Below are 19,745 nucleotides of genomic sequence, written 5' to 3'. Positions count from 1 at the left end.
AGTATATATAGCTTTATAAAATCTAAATTTCATCAGAAGAGATACCATGGAACTTCAAAGCCTGTAAATCTAATTTCACATAGCCGGTAACTTTTGAACAACATTTTTGAACGGTTTGCTGGTTCTAAAGCTTCACATCTTTTTAAAAAAGTGAAATTACACTATAGTGCTAAACAGGAAGAAGTCTTTTGAAAACCATCCTACACAGGAGTAACAGGTAAAACAAGAAACCAGTAAAATATACATGTGCTTACTTGAGGTTCCAAATAAAAGTTCATTAGCTTCTGGTTATCTTCAAACTAAGGTTACCATTGAGGCTAAGAGCTCAGAAATCTGGAAGAATGACTCCAAAGCCAGAAAATAGTGTCAGCCATGTTAATTGCCAGAGTGCATTGCAGCATAGAGAGCAGGGGTTCCCAACCTCATGGACCAATACCACTAAGTGAGATGTCCATGAAACTTAGGTTGGGAACCCCTAATATAGATAGGTTAACTGCAGAATACACTTCTGGCATGATATTTTCAAGCAAGCAAAATGGAATAACTGCAAAATTCTATCATACTGACAAAAAAAAGCAAAATAGAGCAACCTCTCCAAATCAAAATGCTTGCTAAGTGCTAAGCACTCTTCACAAAGAGTTTGTCTTTTGACTATCCTCTTGCTTCTTGATTTGTATTTGTATTTATGTCAAAATATAAAATTATGTTTATGTTCCTAGAAAGACTCTAAACATCAAATGAAAAGAAAAATTCTAATTATAAGATTCAACTCAATATTATTCAAACCCCAAAGAGTAAACAGAACATTAAGTGGAGTCATTAATTGTGAACCTTAAAAACAATGCATTGACCCTGAGTATGCAGCTTACATTTAATTTTAAATCTAAAATTTAACCATAAAACCTAAAATAACAATTTGAACCCTTAAAACCTAACCTGAGTTACAACTCAATTACTTCAGGGAGCCTGAGGCAAACATGTTCAGTCTAATGAATCAAGATTTCCCAGCTGCTAGGGTGGAATGTAAGGGAAGAAAAATTAGAAATGCATTACCTGATTTTGAATGTAAAACATGCACTTGCAATGGATACATTCAGCAAGCATTTTTTTAAAAAATAATATCCCTCAGTTACAAAGTATCTTCACTTGCAGTTGAGCCCACTTCACCTGGCATGCAGTGGTTTTGCTGACAAGTGAGTAAGGTGTCCTCTAGCCAGCAAGAAACAATGGGCACTCTTGTTTAAACTTCATGTTGAACCGTCCAGTCCTTTAGTTACTGCTAAAGAATGCCAGCAATTGAAAGTAGCTGAATCTTTGCAACATAGAGAATCCCATTCAGTCTATTATGACCAGACCAGTCCAAAAGAGATATTCAAACCAATCCCACCTTCATGCACTAGGTCTGAGTTCTGTCAGCCTCTGCTCTTCCAGTACACATTCAAATATTTCTTAACTGTGATGAGAGTTACTTCTGCTATCATCCTTTAGCCAATGGATTCTCGATTCCCACACCCAGTGAAAATATTTCTCCTCATCACCCCTCTAATCACTTTACCGTTTGCTTTAAGACTATTACCCTAGTTTATTACCCCTCTGCCATGGGGAATTAGTCCATCTTACTCAGTCTTCCTAGACTATTCTTAATATTAAAACTTGAATTACTTCACCCATCTGTTGCCTCTGTTCCATAGAAAACAATCCTAGCTTATCCAATCTATCCCCACACCTAAAATTATCCAATTTTGGCAACATCCTCTTATGTCTCCAGTACAATCATATTGTACCTGGTGGTCAGAACTGCATGTGGTATTTAGGCTGTGGTCTAGTGATATCGGCAGTTCCAGCATAACCTTTGCTAATATCTGCCATCCAGCGCCAGTTAACACATACAATACTCCAATTGTCCTCTGCACCCTCCCTATATCACTTTCAAAACTACAAATACTTAAGTATTAATAAAGCAGCCAAACTATTTAGATTGCAAACAGCCCTTATTTTGTGTATTTCACAATACATTTTGTTTACAATTTACAACAAACAGAAATTTAATGGCAGTACTAATGGCAAACTGCCAGATTTTAGATATTCAGTTAGAAAGCCTTAGAAGAAATTACCTTGATTTTAAACATTGAAAAATGAAATAAAAGTCAAATTTACTTTTTAAACCAGACACATGATTACCTTATATAACTTCAACACCTCTCTGCTATTGTAAAATATCATTAATTCTTGAATTTTCTAAAGATCTATTTTAGCTTGTAAGACTTTTTTGTGATTTCCTAAATGACATGTGAAATGATGCAAGAAAATCTGTGACAGGTTTGGCAATTCTGCAGATATTAGTTTAGAATGGGTGCTAAATGGTCAATGCGATGACAAAATAAAGAACTGAAATATCATTCTACGGTCCAACAATCTTTGATTGTGATGTGCAACTTTTTCATTGAAAGGTTCACACAAAATGAATTCAATTGTTTTTATTTTAAACTCTAGAAGCTATGGTTACCATTTGACATTCAATAGTTAAATAGTGTGCAGTTTTTGGATGCAGTGCAAGAATTTCTCTGAAAGCACAATGAATCTCTCAACCTGTGCTACCAAGGAGAGAACATTTGATCAGCTGACTGAAAGCACTGTAAGATATTGATAATGGGTCAATCTTAAGATTTGTAGTGAGATTTGTTTTAATTCTTCATATAAGTGTTATTGTGCTACGCACAACATATTGGGATGGAGTGTTTTCACTGAGTGAAAATCGAGTAATTCTACCACTAATAAGTAAACATGTCACAGCATTACCATCAGCTTCATTTCAGTGAAACAAAAAGCGGATAGAATATGTTGATTAATACTCGTGAATGGTCCTGTTACTCGCATAAATGAAAATAAAGCGTAAAGCACAATGGTATTATAACGATCTAAACAAACAGCACCGCAGCATTTCCTTGACAACACTGTCAACACCTATACCGATAGATACACCATGACCCCGAGCTGTATCGTTACATGAAAATGCTGAAAGAATGACTACAAATGACTGAAACACTATTAATTCTTCAAAATAATCTGCCATAAAACTTACCAGTGCTGGCTCCTCTCTCTGACAAAATATCAGCACCTTTGAATGAAATAATGGTTAAGCAAAACTAATCTCATACATTTGCAATTATTTCTAGACTTTTTTCAAAACATGCATGCAAACACATAACATAGATGCAGCCGCGAAGATGAGAAAACAACGTGGCTCAAAGGCGATAGGGGTCTTGTAAATGGGGAAAAGCGCTCTCTGCACAACGTGGGTAAACCAGAGTCCTTGATTTGCAGGATCTGACTGTCAGACGCTCTGCGTCACTATAAACACTAAAAAGCAATGGTATCAAATTTCAAGAGTGCCACTACGAGGGGGTTTAAGTGGAGGGCGAGTTCAACCACTTGCATGTGACTGCGTCCTATCGAGACAGTTTAATCGTAAATAAGAAGCTAGCTTTCCACTTCAAGTGTTTTCAACTTATACCTACGCTAGTTAAGGGTAGTTTATATGCCCCCAGGCCTTCTAACTTTTCAGTTATATGTACCCCAGATTTTCGCTTTTGAAGATGTGCAAATAAGTAGTGAAAGGACGTGGCAAATGGATGTGGTTGTTGCAAAACACGTTCTCTAGGCTAAATCTCATCTTGATTTTTTTATGTGTACACTGCATTAGGAGCTTGCATTGTGTGCTGTTTGCTGCAACGTCCTGAGAAACAACGGGCCTCCAGTATCACGAGCGTATTCTCTTCACTGACAACAACTTGGCCAAATCCACTCGAAACTGCACTGGTTAAACGGTAGGACTGGCTATAGCTCACAAGTTACATAAGTACCGATTTAGGGCCATCTCATTAATTCGTTTCCTCGCATGTCGCCGGTTATTTCCTTAACAGTTTTGGAATACAGTAAGATAAAATGTTGTTTCTTGCCGAGATAATGCGGCACGCCGGCCCAGCATTCAATGTGACTTTCCCCTTCTCGCTCGCTCTCTCTCTCTCGCTCGCTCGCTCGCTCTCTCTATCACACAGGCATATAGACTTCCCTTTTCTTTTTCTCCGCAGAATACACCTTCCTAACATTCACACACTTATATCCGCCTCTCTCACACACACAGGCACTTAGACTGTATATGGTCAGGAAACAAGCTATCTTAGCACGTAACGTGCTTCCTTCCACCAGCCCCATGTGGTCACAACAAAACTGAACCAAGCAAGCAAAAAAAAATGCAACTGACGCGCCAGGATCTCCAGGCCTACAGTGGATCAGCTGTCAAACCCTAGCATATATTTCCAGGACAAGACCTACAAATGATAATTCTACATCATTGTGCCCCTCTCGCTGTAGCCGGCGAGCCTGATACAGGAAAGAAAGGCAGGAACTTTGGAACCGAGGTCGCAGCACAGTGGCAACCTTCTGCAAGGGTAACCTTAACCGCTGCACAGGCGCTTTAATAAAATCGCAAACGGAGACTGTCAGAAAAAACTGCACGTCTCTTTTCTGTTAGCAAAGTGTGATTGATTTACGATTACCTTGGACAACCTCCCTATCAGAGCGAGAGCTGGTGCCGGGGTTTATTTGGTAGTTTAAAGTAAATGGAAGCCGGCTACTTTCGCTTTAATGTCCACGGGGTTCGGAAACGCTGCAACCCTCTTTACAACACACACGCCTCCCTTTCCTGGCAACCCGTAACTTCTTAATTCAAGGGGGTGGCGGCCATTGTAACTACCACTGTTTTGGCCAGAATTGGAAGGAGCTGCAGGGCCAGGGGGTCAAGATTGCCACTGATCTCAGCGTCTGCATCATTTACAGCCGCCGTGTTGAGTTTTCTCTTTGAAATAAGCGTGCAGTAAGGGCAGTCATGTGATCGGCATACACCCGCCCGGCAATGCGCCCGTCCGTACTCAGCGTGACCCACAGCGTCATCCTGCCTGCTTATTTTATCAATGACAAGTTGCAACAGACGGGACAAAATTCACGATCTCACGGCACTGGCGGGGCTCCAGACTGATAAGAAAATCGCATTGGAAGTGATTTCCATCTTTTTTTTAAGAAACCACATGATTAATTTTGTATTGTTCGGCGATTAATTATGTCCGTTTATTTTTTTTAGGCTAAAAAAAACCTTTTAAAAACCTCTCCTACATAAAGATTGACAGTTCTCACTTCTTCTGGGACTTAATGTCCAGGTACAATCCAAGATTGGTAGATTCGGATCGAGGATTGACGATGGCAAATCCCGATCTTCTGACAGAGCGCGCGCGCGCGCGTGTGTGTGTCTGTGTGTGCGTGTGTGTGTGTCTGTGTGTGTGTGCGTGTGTGTGTGTGTGTGTGTGTGTGTGTTTAATTCGGGAATACCAGTGCATTAACAATGATAGGTGCTGAGTAGAAAAAAGCTGATCAGAAGGAGGGTAGGATTGATGTTATCAAAATGATCTTAGAAGGACATCAATCCGTCACGCGTTATTGAGCACTGTTATCAGTGACTATCATTGAGGGTGTGGTTTATTTTATTTACAGCTCCAAATTTTTTTCTGTATTAATTAGACGCGCGCACCAGAAATAATGACAAACGCCTATTAAAGTGCCCCGAGGAAAGAGATGATTGCTTCTCATATTTGACAGCCGTATAATCACCAAAGTAACATCTAAAACTAAGTTTGAACGCATGACCTATTGTTTGCATGATCGGACAGAAGTAGTTTTGAGATAGCTGTCTAATCCTCCGAGCAATTTTTCTACCATTTGCCGATGCCACTTTCTGTGGTGAAATGGTTGCTAAACAAAAGCTAAAATTCCTGATAGAACATCCCGACTACTAATTGCAAAGCTTTAAACTGACACGGAGATCCAACCTGTATATATGCGGTCCTTAACTTTGAACTTCAGAAATAATCGGTGATTCCATTTATAATTTGTATATGCTTAATATTTGAAATTGGTAATGAAACATGTGAAATTGATTACATTTGCGCATATGGAGTTCGCTTATTGTGTTAAAACGCTAAGCCACGTTTTGAAGTTGGGTTTCAGTACTTGACACAATAAGTCGAAGTAAGATTTACACATTTACACACAAGAAAAAAAATCATGGATGTGTTTACAGCAATCTGCCTAACCACTGTCGGCAGATATATCGCTGCTGTTTCAGTGCGGGCGACTGAATATTTAATTTATAAAACTGAAAATTCCCGTCTCATTCTGTTCGTTCTTAATTTAAATGGAAGGGTTACTTCTTTCATAGTGCAGCCAACATTTTTCACTGCCTTCAACAATAAGGAATAAAAAATATCGAATATTGAGTAATTCCACTCCAATTTCACATAGCAGCAACCTTCATCTTATCGTAGCGATAGAGCACGGTAGATACTACAGACGCATTTAGCATGCATTCCGTCTATAAAATGTACATTATCCTGCTAACTTAATGTGAAAATTACTGGATGACATGTTTGTCAAAATAGAAAGACGCAGAAATTACTTCGCCGTATATTGGGATTGAAGCACATCTATTTAAAAAAACATCAAAAGCGCTTCAGCATAAAGAAATTGCATTAGACATTAAGAACGATAAGATATTTGATGCCCAGATATAATTATTGAAGTACTCACATGGTTCGTGGTTGCAGTAAGATTGAGTTAATCACAGCTTGGGACCTTCCTCCCGGACTCAGCAATAGCAAATGGCCAAATAGCTGCACTCAACCTGACCACTTAGCAACTTCGGAACAGACAGAGAGGGGGAGATCAGTATTACCATCCCAGGCTCTGTAGCCTATAAATAGCCAACTTTTTGATTGATACAAGGAACAAATGAGAGAAGAATGCGTAATTTTGCGCATGAGCCCCCCTTCAAGTGGAAGAGAGTATAGAGAGAGAATCTACGGAACTGGATAGAATGTGTGTGTGTGTGTGTGTGTGTGTGTGTGTGTGTGTGTGTGTGTGTGTGTGTGTGTGTGTGTGTGTGTGTGTGTGTGTGTGTGTGTGTGTGTGTGTGTGTGTGTGTGTGTGTGTGTGTGTGTGTGTTTAAAAGAGAGAGAGGGGTGGGGTGGGGAGAGAGAGAGAGAGAAAGCCCCAAGCAGATCCACGCGGCAAACTTGTAGGGTTTGAAGGATTTGCTATTTATCTCAGAGCGCCAGCCTGATACACCTGAGGAGAGAGTAACCCAACTGTAATGATAGGAAAATTTGGCAGAGATCTGTGCATGTTTTCAGCATTTAAAACTCACGGTAGGAACGTGCACATTGATATATTTTTATATGAGAAAATAATAAAAACAAACAAGTCTCCATCTCCTATTTGAGTTAGGTGCTGTCAAGAAACAATTGACTATGATTCCGGTGTGTTTTCTGCGCGTATTAATGCAAGAATTATAGTAGTGTAACGCTACAGTTTATATTTTTCAGTTTATTTCTTGTTACCCATCGCACTAATTTTATTTTGAAATAAACGCTGTGTATCTCCTTGGTGTTTGCGGATTAGTTTGAGTAATTCTACTCTTGCAGTAAGTAAAACTGCTTAGATTATGTGTTGCTCGCGATGCACGCTATGTTCGAACTCATGAATTAAAAGCCGGAGTTATGAAAATACAATTTTTATATTGCTGTGTACAGTTTTCGCTCACATTACTTTCTATTTACAGATAAACTGTGTGTTTATTGTTTTTTTTTAATGTCATACGTGCTTCATTTCATGAGGATCTGGAGATTCATTTAAACTATGTGTCTATGTCTGTATGTGGAATTAAATACTATTTTCTTTCCCTTTCGACTCGAAAGGCTTTCCAGGCGTTTTAAAGGGGTGATGTGACTAGAAATCAGTCTTTGATTTATGCCCATCAGCCTGTTTCTGCACTGCATACATTTCCAATCTCATGCCCCATAAAATAATAACAAAGGGTCCGCATTAATCCGTCTGCAAGGCTGGCTTTGAAAACTCGTGTATGTGACTCAAAAGTTGAAGACCAATTTATCAACTTTCCACTTTTCCACTGAATGTTCTAATTTCGACCACCCTTGCTGTTTTATTGATGAGTGTGCTCACCTTTACCTGAGGGGGCTAATTCGAAATAAAATCAATACTTAACCGTTCTCGAAACCGTCTAACAATAATTTACTTTGCAGAACATCAGAGAAATCTTCCACTGCCTTCGCTGTATTTCCGCGCCATGTAAGGACGTTACGTTGTGGGTATCAGGACTGCCATATGTATAACATTGTAGACTTGACTATAAGTCATTAACTGTGAAGTCAATCAGAGTTAAGTAAATTTGAATTTGAAAGCATGTTGTCTCTCCAAATTTGAGAATTTAATTACAGTCGGAGACCAGATGACATCGGGATGTTCAAAGTGCAAGGAAATGCAGGTCTCCCTGCTTCGCTCTGGAGTATTATTCCAGAACTCTTCCTGGCTCGCACATATGCGCACACTCTTACTATTAATCTCAAGACTGGAAATACACACATTAAGATGGTATTTTAAAAAGGTGTACCAGTCGCAATCTTTATGCATGGAAGACGCAACTTCATTAAAGAGACGCTGTCCTGAAGGAAAGCTAATACTTATTTAATCTGGCGTTGGGTTAAAATTGCATTGTTAAGCGTAATTTATTGAGACAAATTTGTTACACTGTATGAACTTAAAAGACTATTAGTTGTTACCAGATTACTATATTCATACTAAATAAAATCTGATTTTCACCGCATGAAGTGCATTCTGTTCTCAGTCTTTATCTATTAACTCTTTACTAACACACGTTTTAGTGAGATACTGCTTCTTAAAGTATAGTATGTTCTGCTGTTTCACCAGCACAATCCTGAAAACAAATGAAGTACCGCAGAATACTACACTCCACATGTGAGAGTAATAGATGGCCGAAATATTATTTTAATCATCATAATTCTCGATTGCGGGAGTTTTCTGCCAAGTGGAATACCGACATGGAAAACAGTGCACATTTAAAGGGTAACAATTTAGCTCATGAAGCGTCCTGCTAACAGTGCATTTCAGTGAGAAATTGTAAAGCTGCAGGATCATTTTGTGCGTTTGAATTCTGAAAATAAGATTGCTGGACACATTCGTATACTGCACCGATATATAACCTTATAATAAAATTTGGACATATTGCTCTATAAGGTCTTTGTATAGGACTATTGTACCCTTCGTCGGACATTTGATTCAAAGAAGATACTAATTAAGACAGATGAAATATTACTGCAAAGTACCTAGCTTGTTTGAACCATTAACCTTGTAACAAACGTGCCTCAGAGCTGAAGAAATCGAAATACCATGTATTCGGTACAGAAGTCTTTGGTAATACAGAATGCGTCCGTGGTGATGATTTTAGGGATAATATTAATGATTCAGAAATCAATATGCAAAAAAACTTATAGCAACTTAGTGATATTCATAGAAGGAATGTTTTTTTTTCTTCCCGGAGTAAATTTGTAATAATGTATTTCGGAAAGACGACAAACAGTTCGGTCAAAATGGATAAGACGAGAAAACCACTTGATCTGGTATTATACGAATTCTGCAAAGACTAAGGGGAAAAGTCGTAGGCAAAGTAGTAAATATCGTGAGACCTTTAGCAACCAAGACCAAGAACCTAACTTCGAGAAGAACTCCAGAATAAATCTACCATTGAAGCTAGATATCGCGGTTCATGGAGATGAAACTTGATGCATAAAGTTACAAATTGCGATTTGAAGAAGTGTTTATATGTTGAATAACAGTATTGGGATGGAACATAAACGCTGAAGGAGGCAGTATTCGATTGCATCTAATAAATAACAACGCACTTACGCAAAACACTATATTTCTGTTCAGAGAGTCGGGGGGAGGAACGTTTTTAGAAAACTTGTATTTCTGCCTCAACTGCAGCACGTTAGATAGTAATATTTGTGCATGCTAAACTTTTATGTGCACAGTCGTCTTGAAACGTGAGCGCACACAGGATGTGAAAATAGTGCCAATTATTAATTTTATTCCAAATGTTCCGATCTTCAATTTGTCGTTAATGAAACAGAAATGTCAGATTCAGTCATGTTCTCTTTGGTGCAAGTACGCCGATTGTTTACCGAATATAATGTTCTACTTGAAGTTGTTCAAAGGAACTGATGCAGCGAGATGTAATTTTATTAATAGTGACAGAGAGTCCCATCCATATGGTTGATATATGATTAAATACATTTGTTTCATGCAAAAATCCCCCAAAAATGCTACATTCAAAGTTTTAATTGTACAACTTCTAAGTGGTTAGTTACAACAAAAAATGAAGCGGCTCTTGCACTACCATGGGTTAACTAGACAAAAATCCTTTGGTTTTTCTGTTTTTTCTCGACACAGTAACACGCAGCAAAGTTTAGTATTTTGCCGGGGATAGTGCAAAAGCGATTGCGACTATTATCAGAAATAAATGGCTCGAAATATTCAAGTCTCATGTTGTTAACCATTTATAATTTGTAAAAACTACGAAGTAAATATTACTGTTAGCATAGCTCAAAAACACAGACAAGTGCTAAGCTGAAGGACAATCGGGGTATTAAATGACTTGGATCGGCAGCTAGGCCAAGCAGTAAATGCACGTAAGAAAGCATAAGTTTTAACTCACATCTAACTTATAAATAAAACGAATGCAGCTGAAAACAATCTAAATTGCCGGTCGATACATATGATTTTAAAGGTAATAGTGTTCATTCAAACGGTATGTTTTAGTATTAAGGAGATGTCTTGAAGAGAGAATTCCGACGCTACCAAACTACTTTATAATAACTTATAATGTATTTCCATGTAAAAAAAACTGCCCAATACAATTTAATAGCTTTGTACACACGTTGTATACCAAGTATACCAAGGCTTTATTTTGTCTAATCATGACAATGTGTGCCCGCCTATTCTAAAGGATCACAATGAGGCATATGTTGTAGTTGAAATTGATGCTGCGCAACACATTAAGTGAAAGTTGACTTCTCCAGGCAGGAAATTGGGATTGTTTTAAAAACACAAATATAGGTTAAACATGTCTACAAGGAGCACAAAATTAAAAATAGGAAACAAAATTGCAATAAAATTGGCAAGACAGTTGACGAAGCACAACTTCAAAATACTTATTGTGTAACTTCAACATTTGTCCAACGTCGCTTTATACTGAGTTGCATGTAAGTGTAAGAACTTTAGAATTAAAAGCAATTTTGCAATAAAATCTGAAGTAACATTGAACACTGGAATTATTGAGATGGAGGGAAACGCGGAGCGAGATTGATAGCTGATAGCGGAAAATGTAATTGTTGGATAGATACACCGGAACTCCAACCCAATATAAGGGCAATTACTTTTAATAATACCACTTTTCACTGAGTGTGAAAGTGAAAAGTAAGTCGAATCGCGTCCAAAATAAAATTAAACGCCCTTTTCCGTGCTCGACCATTACTTCTTCAAACTGACAGGCATGTTGGATTTTGATATTACGTGGCAAGATTGTCCTCCTCTCTTGTTGTGCAGTACAGAAACCAAATGGTCGCAGGCATCCCAATGTGAAAATCATTTTCTGGTGTTAGCTAAGTATCTCATCTTTCCCCATCAACGCATCGGTGCACTTGCAGCAGGTCAAAGAACTAAATACATAGATTACTTCCAGAGAACACTGAAGTCCGTAGCTTATCTCATCGGAAGTTGCACGGGTCTTGATCCCTGCTTTTCACTGCGCTTTATAATCTCTGGTGTTCATTTAATGATTCTTTTTATTTGTGAAAACATTTCAATATATTTCAATTATCTTACTGATGGGCGTTGTAAGCATTGTTGCTGTTACCAAGATAGTACGGGTCAGAGGTGAAAAGTTGAACCATAGAATACGGAAAGTAGAATGGCGTAGATTTCAGTAATATTTGTACAACAACGCGTGGATTAGTTGGGAATTCTACCAAAGAATAAAATAACTTTGGATCTTAATTGTCTCCAGCTGAAATACAGGAATGTCAAAGCTGTAGTAGCGACTGCTGTGTTTCGTCTACCTGCTGGCCACACATTGATTACAAATAGCCTTGATAATGACCGTGAGGTTTGCATACATCTATTGCTTTTGACAATAACATTTCCGTGATAGTGATAATGAAAATGGTAACGGAAAGATAACAAGGAAATAGAGCAGAATTATATAGCTGAAAAATAATCCAGCTAAGCGTGTGAAGCTGGTATTGTTAATCATTACAGATCGCTGAAGAGTAACTTGCACAGTGACCACAGAAAAGAATGGCGTGAAACATACCATTTTAGGTTCGAGGTTCTTATAAAAATTCAGACCAGTGATATCAGTGAAAGGCAACTCGCTACCTGTAAATTGATTCACGTTAATTTAGATCGACATTAACAAGTTAATTACTGGGCTGTGCGTTCTCTCGGGTCATGTTCATGTCAGGTGCTGTAGGGGCAACATATTAGGGGGTCATGTTGCCTCGACATCCTGATGGGAAAAAATGGTACCAATGAAAATAGAGTCTCTTCGCCCATGCAACATTTGCGTACCATTTGGTTCACACTATCTCTGAAATATCTAGGTTGCTAGTATTGAGAAGGTCAACGTAACAATATTGTATATGCGATGCGGCCATCAGATCGTTTTAATAAAACAATAAAGTGGAACAAGTACCCAGATAAAGCTCCTGAATATTTAACTACATTTATCACAAAATAACACTAGTTTAAAATGCCTCTCCTATTTTAAATAGTTATTTCTGAAGGCCACACATTAGTTATAGTTGACCTTGCCCCTCTTTTCCCCATAAGCAGATGCCCTAGTTTCACAAATCGCTCACCTTTAGTTCCAGAAAGAACAGTTAACAAGGAAATCAGATCCAGAATCATGACTAAATTAAGTGAGACTAAATTTTTAGCTAGCCTTGAATAGTATAATTTAAGTAAAAAATATGTTTGCCAAAGAAGACAAATAGATAAACGTTTCACATCAGATGGCACAGCTGAAAGGTCACCTTATCTCGGATTGTCACAGACTTCTGTACCATGTCTGTCTCGAATGGTTGGGTAAGGGGAGTGTGTTATTCTCTGTCACTGCCATCTCCATTTACTTAATCTTCCAGAATTAAATTGCTACTGTGGTTTTGCCTTGTTGAATAATAAACATACAGCTCTAGAAGCAGACCTGAATGAGCTCCAGAAAATATTTCTCAGTTGGACTCTATTGACAATTTTCAATTCAGACAATCTTGATATTGTTTAAATGGCTCTGCTGTTCCCACATATCTCTGAACTGTATGCAGATCTCTGCCTTAATCAAATATTCTTACTCCTAATCTTTAACTCTTTCAAAATGGCTTCTATCTAAATCCATTTTCTGGGTAGCAGGTGAGTGTACAATCCCATCTGCTCTTTCAAGTCTTCTTAACTGCTGGTAAATAGGGGACAAGTACAATTAGTGTGAGGGAGTGAGGCAAAAAAGGTTATGATAGTAAAAAGAGACAAGTAGGAAAAGAAGTGCACAGTTTATTCATGAAGGCATTTAAGTTCGCAGAGAAGGAATACTATTACAGTAATTGATCTATTTTAGCAGGTATGTATTTTTATATATAAAATTATTTCTAAAGCCACTGTGTATGAATTAGTTGATGAAGGGAAATTGGATTTTCTTGAAAATAGTAGCAAGTTAAGGCTGAAAGTTAGTTTAACCTTTTGAAACTATCAATATATTTCATGCCATTTGCTGCCTTTCTAATGGCTTTAAAATTTTTGTTTATTTTTCCTACAATGATTGCCCAGGCCTCTGCTGTAGGTAATGGTACTTGACTTCCAAAATAAAATGCATACATTTTCTTCTTTTTATTAACTGAAGCCAGCAATTCATTCTCATGTAAGTATGTTCTCCAAGGTAGCTTACTCATTGTGTTTATTGGCAATTGCTAAATGTCACATTAATTTCTGTGGATCAGCTGTTAAGATCTGTACATTGGAATAAATCGAAGTTACATTTGATTTTTTTTTCTCATTTACAGTATGTTGGTTGCAGTGGCACTAATTGCCCAAATGCCCCAAGAAGGTGATGTTTGTCTGTTTTATTGAATCCCTGCAATTCTATGGTGAAGATGCTCCCACAATACTGGTAGGCCATGTTTATAAGAATTTTGATCCAGCAATAGAAGAACGGTGATACACATGAAAGTCAGGATAATATATGACATGACAATAATCTTATAGATGATATTGTTCCTAATCATTTGTTGCTCTTATCTGGATTATATGTGTAGGTTGCAGTTTGGGAGATCGAATGAAGAAATCTTGGTGGGTTGCTGCAATAAATTAATTTATAGTACATATAGCATGTCACTTACTGAGGGACCATGAGTGCTCCTGATGCATGGACCCCAGTTTCTCTATAGCATTCCAAATGTTCCTTTTCTACCTTCAGCTGTTATGGCACGTCCCCATTGACCCTTATCAATTTTTATATATGCATCATATAAAAGTCCTATCCACATGCCTAATGGTTTGGTATGGCAATTGCTCTGCCTATGACCACAAGAAACTACAAAGAATTATGGACTCACCTCAGCACATCATGGAAACCAGCTCCACTCTAGAAGCTCTGCCTCTTGCTGCCTCGGTGAAGCAACCTGCATAATTAAAGACCCCACACATCCATGACATTCTCTCTTCTCTCCCCTTCCATCTGGCAGATAATACAAAGGCCTGAAAGCACATACCACCAGCACAACTGTTACCCACTGATTTAAGACTATTAAATGGTGCCCTAGTAGAATATGATGAACCTTTGACCAAACAATCTACCTCACTATAATCCTACACGTTATTGCACCCATGCACCCATACTGCATTTTCTGTGTAGCTGTTACACTTTATTCCACTTTTTTTTTCCTTGTTCTACCTCAATGCAGTGTATGCAAGACAAGCTTTTCACTGTATCTCAGTACATGTGACAATAATAAACAAATTTCAATTTCAGTTATGGGCCAGAAGTCACATCTTAAATATTTTCCACTCTTCACCTGCTAGTACCTTCTCAGGGAAAAATTTGGTAGACCCACCCACCCTAAAAATTATCACTTTGCCCACATGTGGAAATATCTGCGGTTGCCATGTTGTCCTTATTGGCCACTTCAGAACTGATTGGAAGTAAATCATTGATATCCTGAATGACTGCCTAAGAAAAAAGTATATTAAATATACCAGTGTGCTGCTGGTGAAGGGAGAGTGTACTTAAATCTGTGAATAAACAACTGAACACGTGCCTTGATCTGTATTGTCACAACTATTAAATTTTGTTGCAAATGCACCCATTTACAGGACTGGGGAATATTCCTTCAAACTCCTGACCTGTGTTTTCTAGATAGCAAAGAAGACTTGGAAGGACAGTTTGTGAACACTAGAAACAGAAGATTCAATTGCTACCATGCTTTGGCAGACATAATATTTGATTTGAGTTTCTGATCAATGGAGATAGTCAGGATATTGATAGCCTGGAAGACAAAAATTGCAGTCCTAGGTTACTATCTTAGGTTTCTGCATGTTCATATTGTGTGGCAATTGTATGGCAATAATGCGAATATTTTCACCCAGACTTATTTATGCGTACAGATTGTCTCATTACCTTGTAAGTTGTCAGTGGGCTGAATATTAAATAATTGATTAGTGTTTCTTCTGGCCTTGTGAATTAAGAAAAATCTGTAATACAATAGTTGAATGTAGCCGGACCTAAAGATGATTCCTTGAGGAAATTCAGAAACAATGTCCTGGGGCAGAGGTGATTTACATTCCAACAGCCATAGCAAATCTTTATTTTTCTACTTCACTTTTAAAAGTCTTGATGTCACCTTTCACTTTATCTCTAAAATTGCAGTGTGGTATTCATGTTAGCAGTGAGAATCTAGAGCTGGGTGAAATTGGCAGAACTAAACCGAGCACTGGTTAGCATGTTATTTATAACTAAGTGGCATTTGAAAGCGCAGTTGACAACTGTTTCTGTCATTTTCTGATAATTATAAATCAGTTGATGTGTGGTAAATGGTTGAATTGAATTTGCCCTGAATCTTGTGTGTATTCTAGGCTCCTAAGCAATTATTCTCAATTATTAATAAATACCAATGTTGTATTTGTTGCTGTACAGCTAATTTTGGAGGGGGGTATTTTTAAAGCAACTCTGGAGATACTAGAAAGCTGAAATGAAAAGAGAGAATGCTGAAAATACTCAGCTTGGCCAGGCAGCATTTGAGGAGAGAGGAACAGTTACTGTTACAAGTCAATGACATCATCAGAATGAGATAGGTTAGAAATTAAATATGTTTGAAGCTCCAGAAAATAGGGAGGAGTGAAAAGAAAAAAAAAAGGAATGCAAAGATAGGTGAAGACCAAAGGACATAGGTGGAAATGATAGAGGTGCCAATTGAGAGAGTTAGGAAGGTTTGTAAATCATAGGTGGCCTATCTCGAAGAGCTGTAAAAAGGATTAAAAGAAGGAAAACAGAGATGGGAAGTGAAAAAAGAGGGGAGAAAAACAAAGCTGTAACCATGAGATACAAGCTGGAGAAGCACGTGTTGGAAATCTGACAACAAATCAGGCAGCATCTGTGGAACGAGCAATAGAGTTATTATTACAAGTTGCTAACCTTTCATCAGAATTTTGAGTCTTAGAAAAGTAAAAGAGCTGGTTCACCTGATGTTGTTGAATTTAAGTCTGAAACACATGGGAAATATGATGCCCTTCCTCAAGTTTTTATGTGCTTCAGTGATCGAGAGTAGAAGCCCAAAGACAAATAGGTGTCTTCTATAATGGGATTTTCTAGAAAATAATCTTTCTGATTTTGGGTTTTCCAGTGTAGAGAAACACAATTCATTCTGTAATACACATTTTGAACAATGCAGCTGAGGAAATATCCAACAAATCTAGCAGCATCTATGGAGTGAGCCATCACAATGTGTCAGTATTTGTTGGAAATAACAGTTTGGTTAACTGGTAGGTGCTGTAATTAATGTACAGATATACCAGAAGTAACCTTGCAATATCCATCCACTGTAATTGTTTTTACCATGAAAATCAACAAGAGAAAATTAGGATATAGTGCAAACTTTTCATGTGGTTGGCTGTATTTTTGTATATAAAAACAAGGTTGCACAGAACATTGAAAATTGGATAGAATCAGGCTATTCGACCCTTTGAGCCAACTCTGCCATTCAATATGATCATGGCAGTTCATCTGCAGGTCAGGCAGCATCAATGGAAATGAATAAACAGTCAACGTTTCAGGCCTGATGATTCTGAAGAAGGATCTCGGCCAAATCGCCGACTGTTTATTCATTTCCATAGATACTGTGTGACCTGCTGAACTACATGGAACATAGCACAGTACAGCACAGGAACAGTTCCTTCGGCCCACAATCTTGTGCTGAACCAGCTAAAAGTTAAATCAAAAACACCCAAGAGCTAATCCACCATACCTACACAATGTCCATCTGCCTCCATTTTCCTCATATTCATGTACCAATGTAAACACCTCTTAAAATATCTACTGGGGTAGCATGGCAGCGTAATGGTCAGCACAATACTTTATAGTACCAGTGACTCGGGTTCAATTCCGAGTGCTGTCTGTAAGGAGTATGTACGTTCTCCCCATGATTGTGTGGGTTTCCTCCAGGTACTCTGGTTTCCTCCTACAGTCCAAAGACATAACAGTTGGTAGCTTAATTCATCATTGTAAATTGTCCTGTGATTAGGCTAGGGTTAAATTGGGGTTTGTTGGCTGGTGCGGTTTGAAGGGCAAGAAGGGCGTATTCTGTGCTGTATCTCAATAAATACATAAATCAGAGGTTCAAAGGTCCAAAGGTCCAATTTAATGTCAGAGAAATGACATTTGAGATACAAGCTGGAGAAGCAAGTGTTGGAACCCCAAGATCCCCCCAAGCTCCCCCCCCCGCACATAAGTGGCAGCGAGCAACAATCCCCTCTCCCCCAACAGCAAAAAAAAAGCATCAGCATGGCTACCAAGCACTCAAGCACGAGCAAAGCAATAGCAAAGACACAGACATGCACTTACCCCCAAAACTACTTGTTCACCCAGTATTTGACATACCACAGGCTCTCTCTCTCCCTAATAAGGGGGAAAGAGATGTCTCCGGTTCATAGTGAGAGGGGAGACCATAACAAACAATTCACTGGTTTATCCTCCTAACCTCCTAAACTAAATTAAACAAATAAAAGCCCAAGTACTTGCCTCTACCACCATGCCAGGCAGTGCATTCCAGGCATCCTCCACTTTCTGAGTAAAACCTTATCCCTCACATCCCCTTTGAACCTACCTCTCTCACCTTCAATGCATGCCCTCTGGTATTAGACATTTCAACCCTAGGAAAAAGATACCCCCTGCCTACCCTATCTATGCCTCTCATAATCTTATAAACATTTATCAGATCTCCCCTCAGCCTCCGCAGCTCCAGAGAAAGCAACCTAAATTTGTCCAGCCTTTCATTAAAGCACATGTCCTCTAAACCAGGTGCATTCTGGTAAATCTCTTCTGCACCCTCTCCAAAGCTTCAACATGCTTCTTGTAGAGGGGCGACCAGAACTGTATAAAATACTCCAGATGTGGTTTAACCAGGGTTTTATAAAGTTGTAACATAACCTCTTTTGAACTCAATGCCTTGACTAACGAAAGAAGCATTTCTTAAGCCTTCCTAACCACCCTAACAACGTGTGTCACCACTTTCAAGGAGCTATGAACTTGGACCCCGTGATCTCTCTGCTCAGCAACGTTCTTAAGGGTCTTACACTTAGCAGTGTACCCTCTCTTTGCATTTGCCCTACCAAGGAGCAGCACCTCACATTTATCAGTGTTAAACTCCTCCTGACATTTCTCTGCCCATATCTTCAACTGATCTATATAACACTGTCTTCTGCACTATCCACACATCCACCAATCTTAGTATCATCCACAAATTTACTAGCCCACCCATCTACATTTTAGTTCGGGTCGTTTATATACATCATGAACAGCAGAGGTCCCAGCACAGACCCCTGCAAAACACTAATAATCACTGACCTCCAGTTTGAATAAGTCCCTTCAGCCACTCCACTCTGTCTCCTATTCACAAGCCAGTTCTGAATCCAAACAGCCAAACCTTCCAATATTTTCTGTGTGTTCCTTTGCATTCCCAACATCTGCAGAATTTCTCATGTTTTTGGCTGTTTTTCCTGCTCCTATATCCCTTGATCATTTAAGCTTTTATCACTATGTACTTCTTCAATATACTTAAGAATATATTTCATGATTTGGCCTTAACTGCCTTCTGTGGTGGCAATTCTGCAGGTTCACTACTTTTTCAATAAAAAAAATTCTGCATCAGTAGGCAGTAAACATAGGGAACATTCTTCCTGCATCTTGTCTGTCCAGGCTCATCAGGATTTCTTAAGTTTCAATGAGGATATCTCCTTTTCTTCTAAACCCCATGAATATCAGCTCAATTATCTTAAGTCATCATAACATTTCATCATATGTAATCATCTTGGGACCTATCGTCCAACGAATGGGTCTGGTCAATCTTTTCAGAACAAAACAATATTCAGGCTATGGTCTCACCAAGGTCCACAGTAAGATAACTCTGCTGGCTACTGTACTCAAATACTTTTGCTATGAAGGCCAACATGCCATTTGCCTGCTTCACCTGTACGCATGGTCTTGTCAACTGCTGTACAAGAGC

General features: G+C 38.5%; 1 protein-coding gene and 1 long non-coding RNA gene across 18 annotated transcripts in view; one reads left to right on the top strand and one right to left on the bottom strand.

Moving 5' to 3' along the window:
* Positions 1-6,778, bottom strand: part of LOC140730432 (estrogen-related receptor gamma) — a 231,489-nt gene extending 224,711 nt beyond the window's left edge. For 6 of the 15 annotated variants that reach the window (XM_073050829.1, XM_073050836.1, XM_073050828.1 and 3 more), the window contains exon 1: positions 6,640-6,760. Coding sequence is in view for 1 of the 15 variants with exons in the window: in XM_073050827.1 (XP_072906928.1) it covers positions 6,640-6,641 (2 nt within the window). In the remaining 14 variants the exon portion in view is untranslated. Of the gene's footprint in view, positions 1-3,082; positions 3,119-4,559; positions 4,701-6,639 lie in introns of those variants that run through there. The other 9 variants (XM_073050823.1, XM_073050831.1, XM_073050820.1 and 6 more) reach the window with 8 other exon arrangements.
* The window catches only part of LOC140730433 (uncharacterized), a 69,650-nt gene continuing 53,282 nt past the window's right edge, over positions 3,378-19,745 (top strand). The window contains exons 1-2 of one of the 3 annotated variants that reach the window (XR_012099599.1): positions 3,378-3,827; positions 14,034-14,140. This is a non-coding gene — a long non-coding RNA (uncharacterized lncRNA). Of the gene's footprint in view, positions 3,828-6,920; positions 7,257-14,033; positions 14,141-19,745 lie in introns of those variants that run through there. The other 2 variants (XR_012099600.1, XR_012099601.1) reach the window with 2 other exon arrangements.

The sequence above is a fragment of the Hemitrygon akajei genome, chromosome 7 (assembly GCF_048418815.1).
Source record: "Hemitrygon akajei chromosome 7, sHemAka1.3, whole genome shotgun sequence".
NCBI classification, from domain to species: Eukaryota; Metazoa; Chordata; class Chondrichthyes; order Myliobatiformes; family Dasyatidae; genus Hemitrygon; species Hemitrygon akajei.
This window is presented reverse-complemented; position numbering and strand designations above follow the sequence as displayed.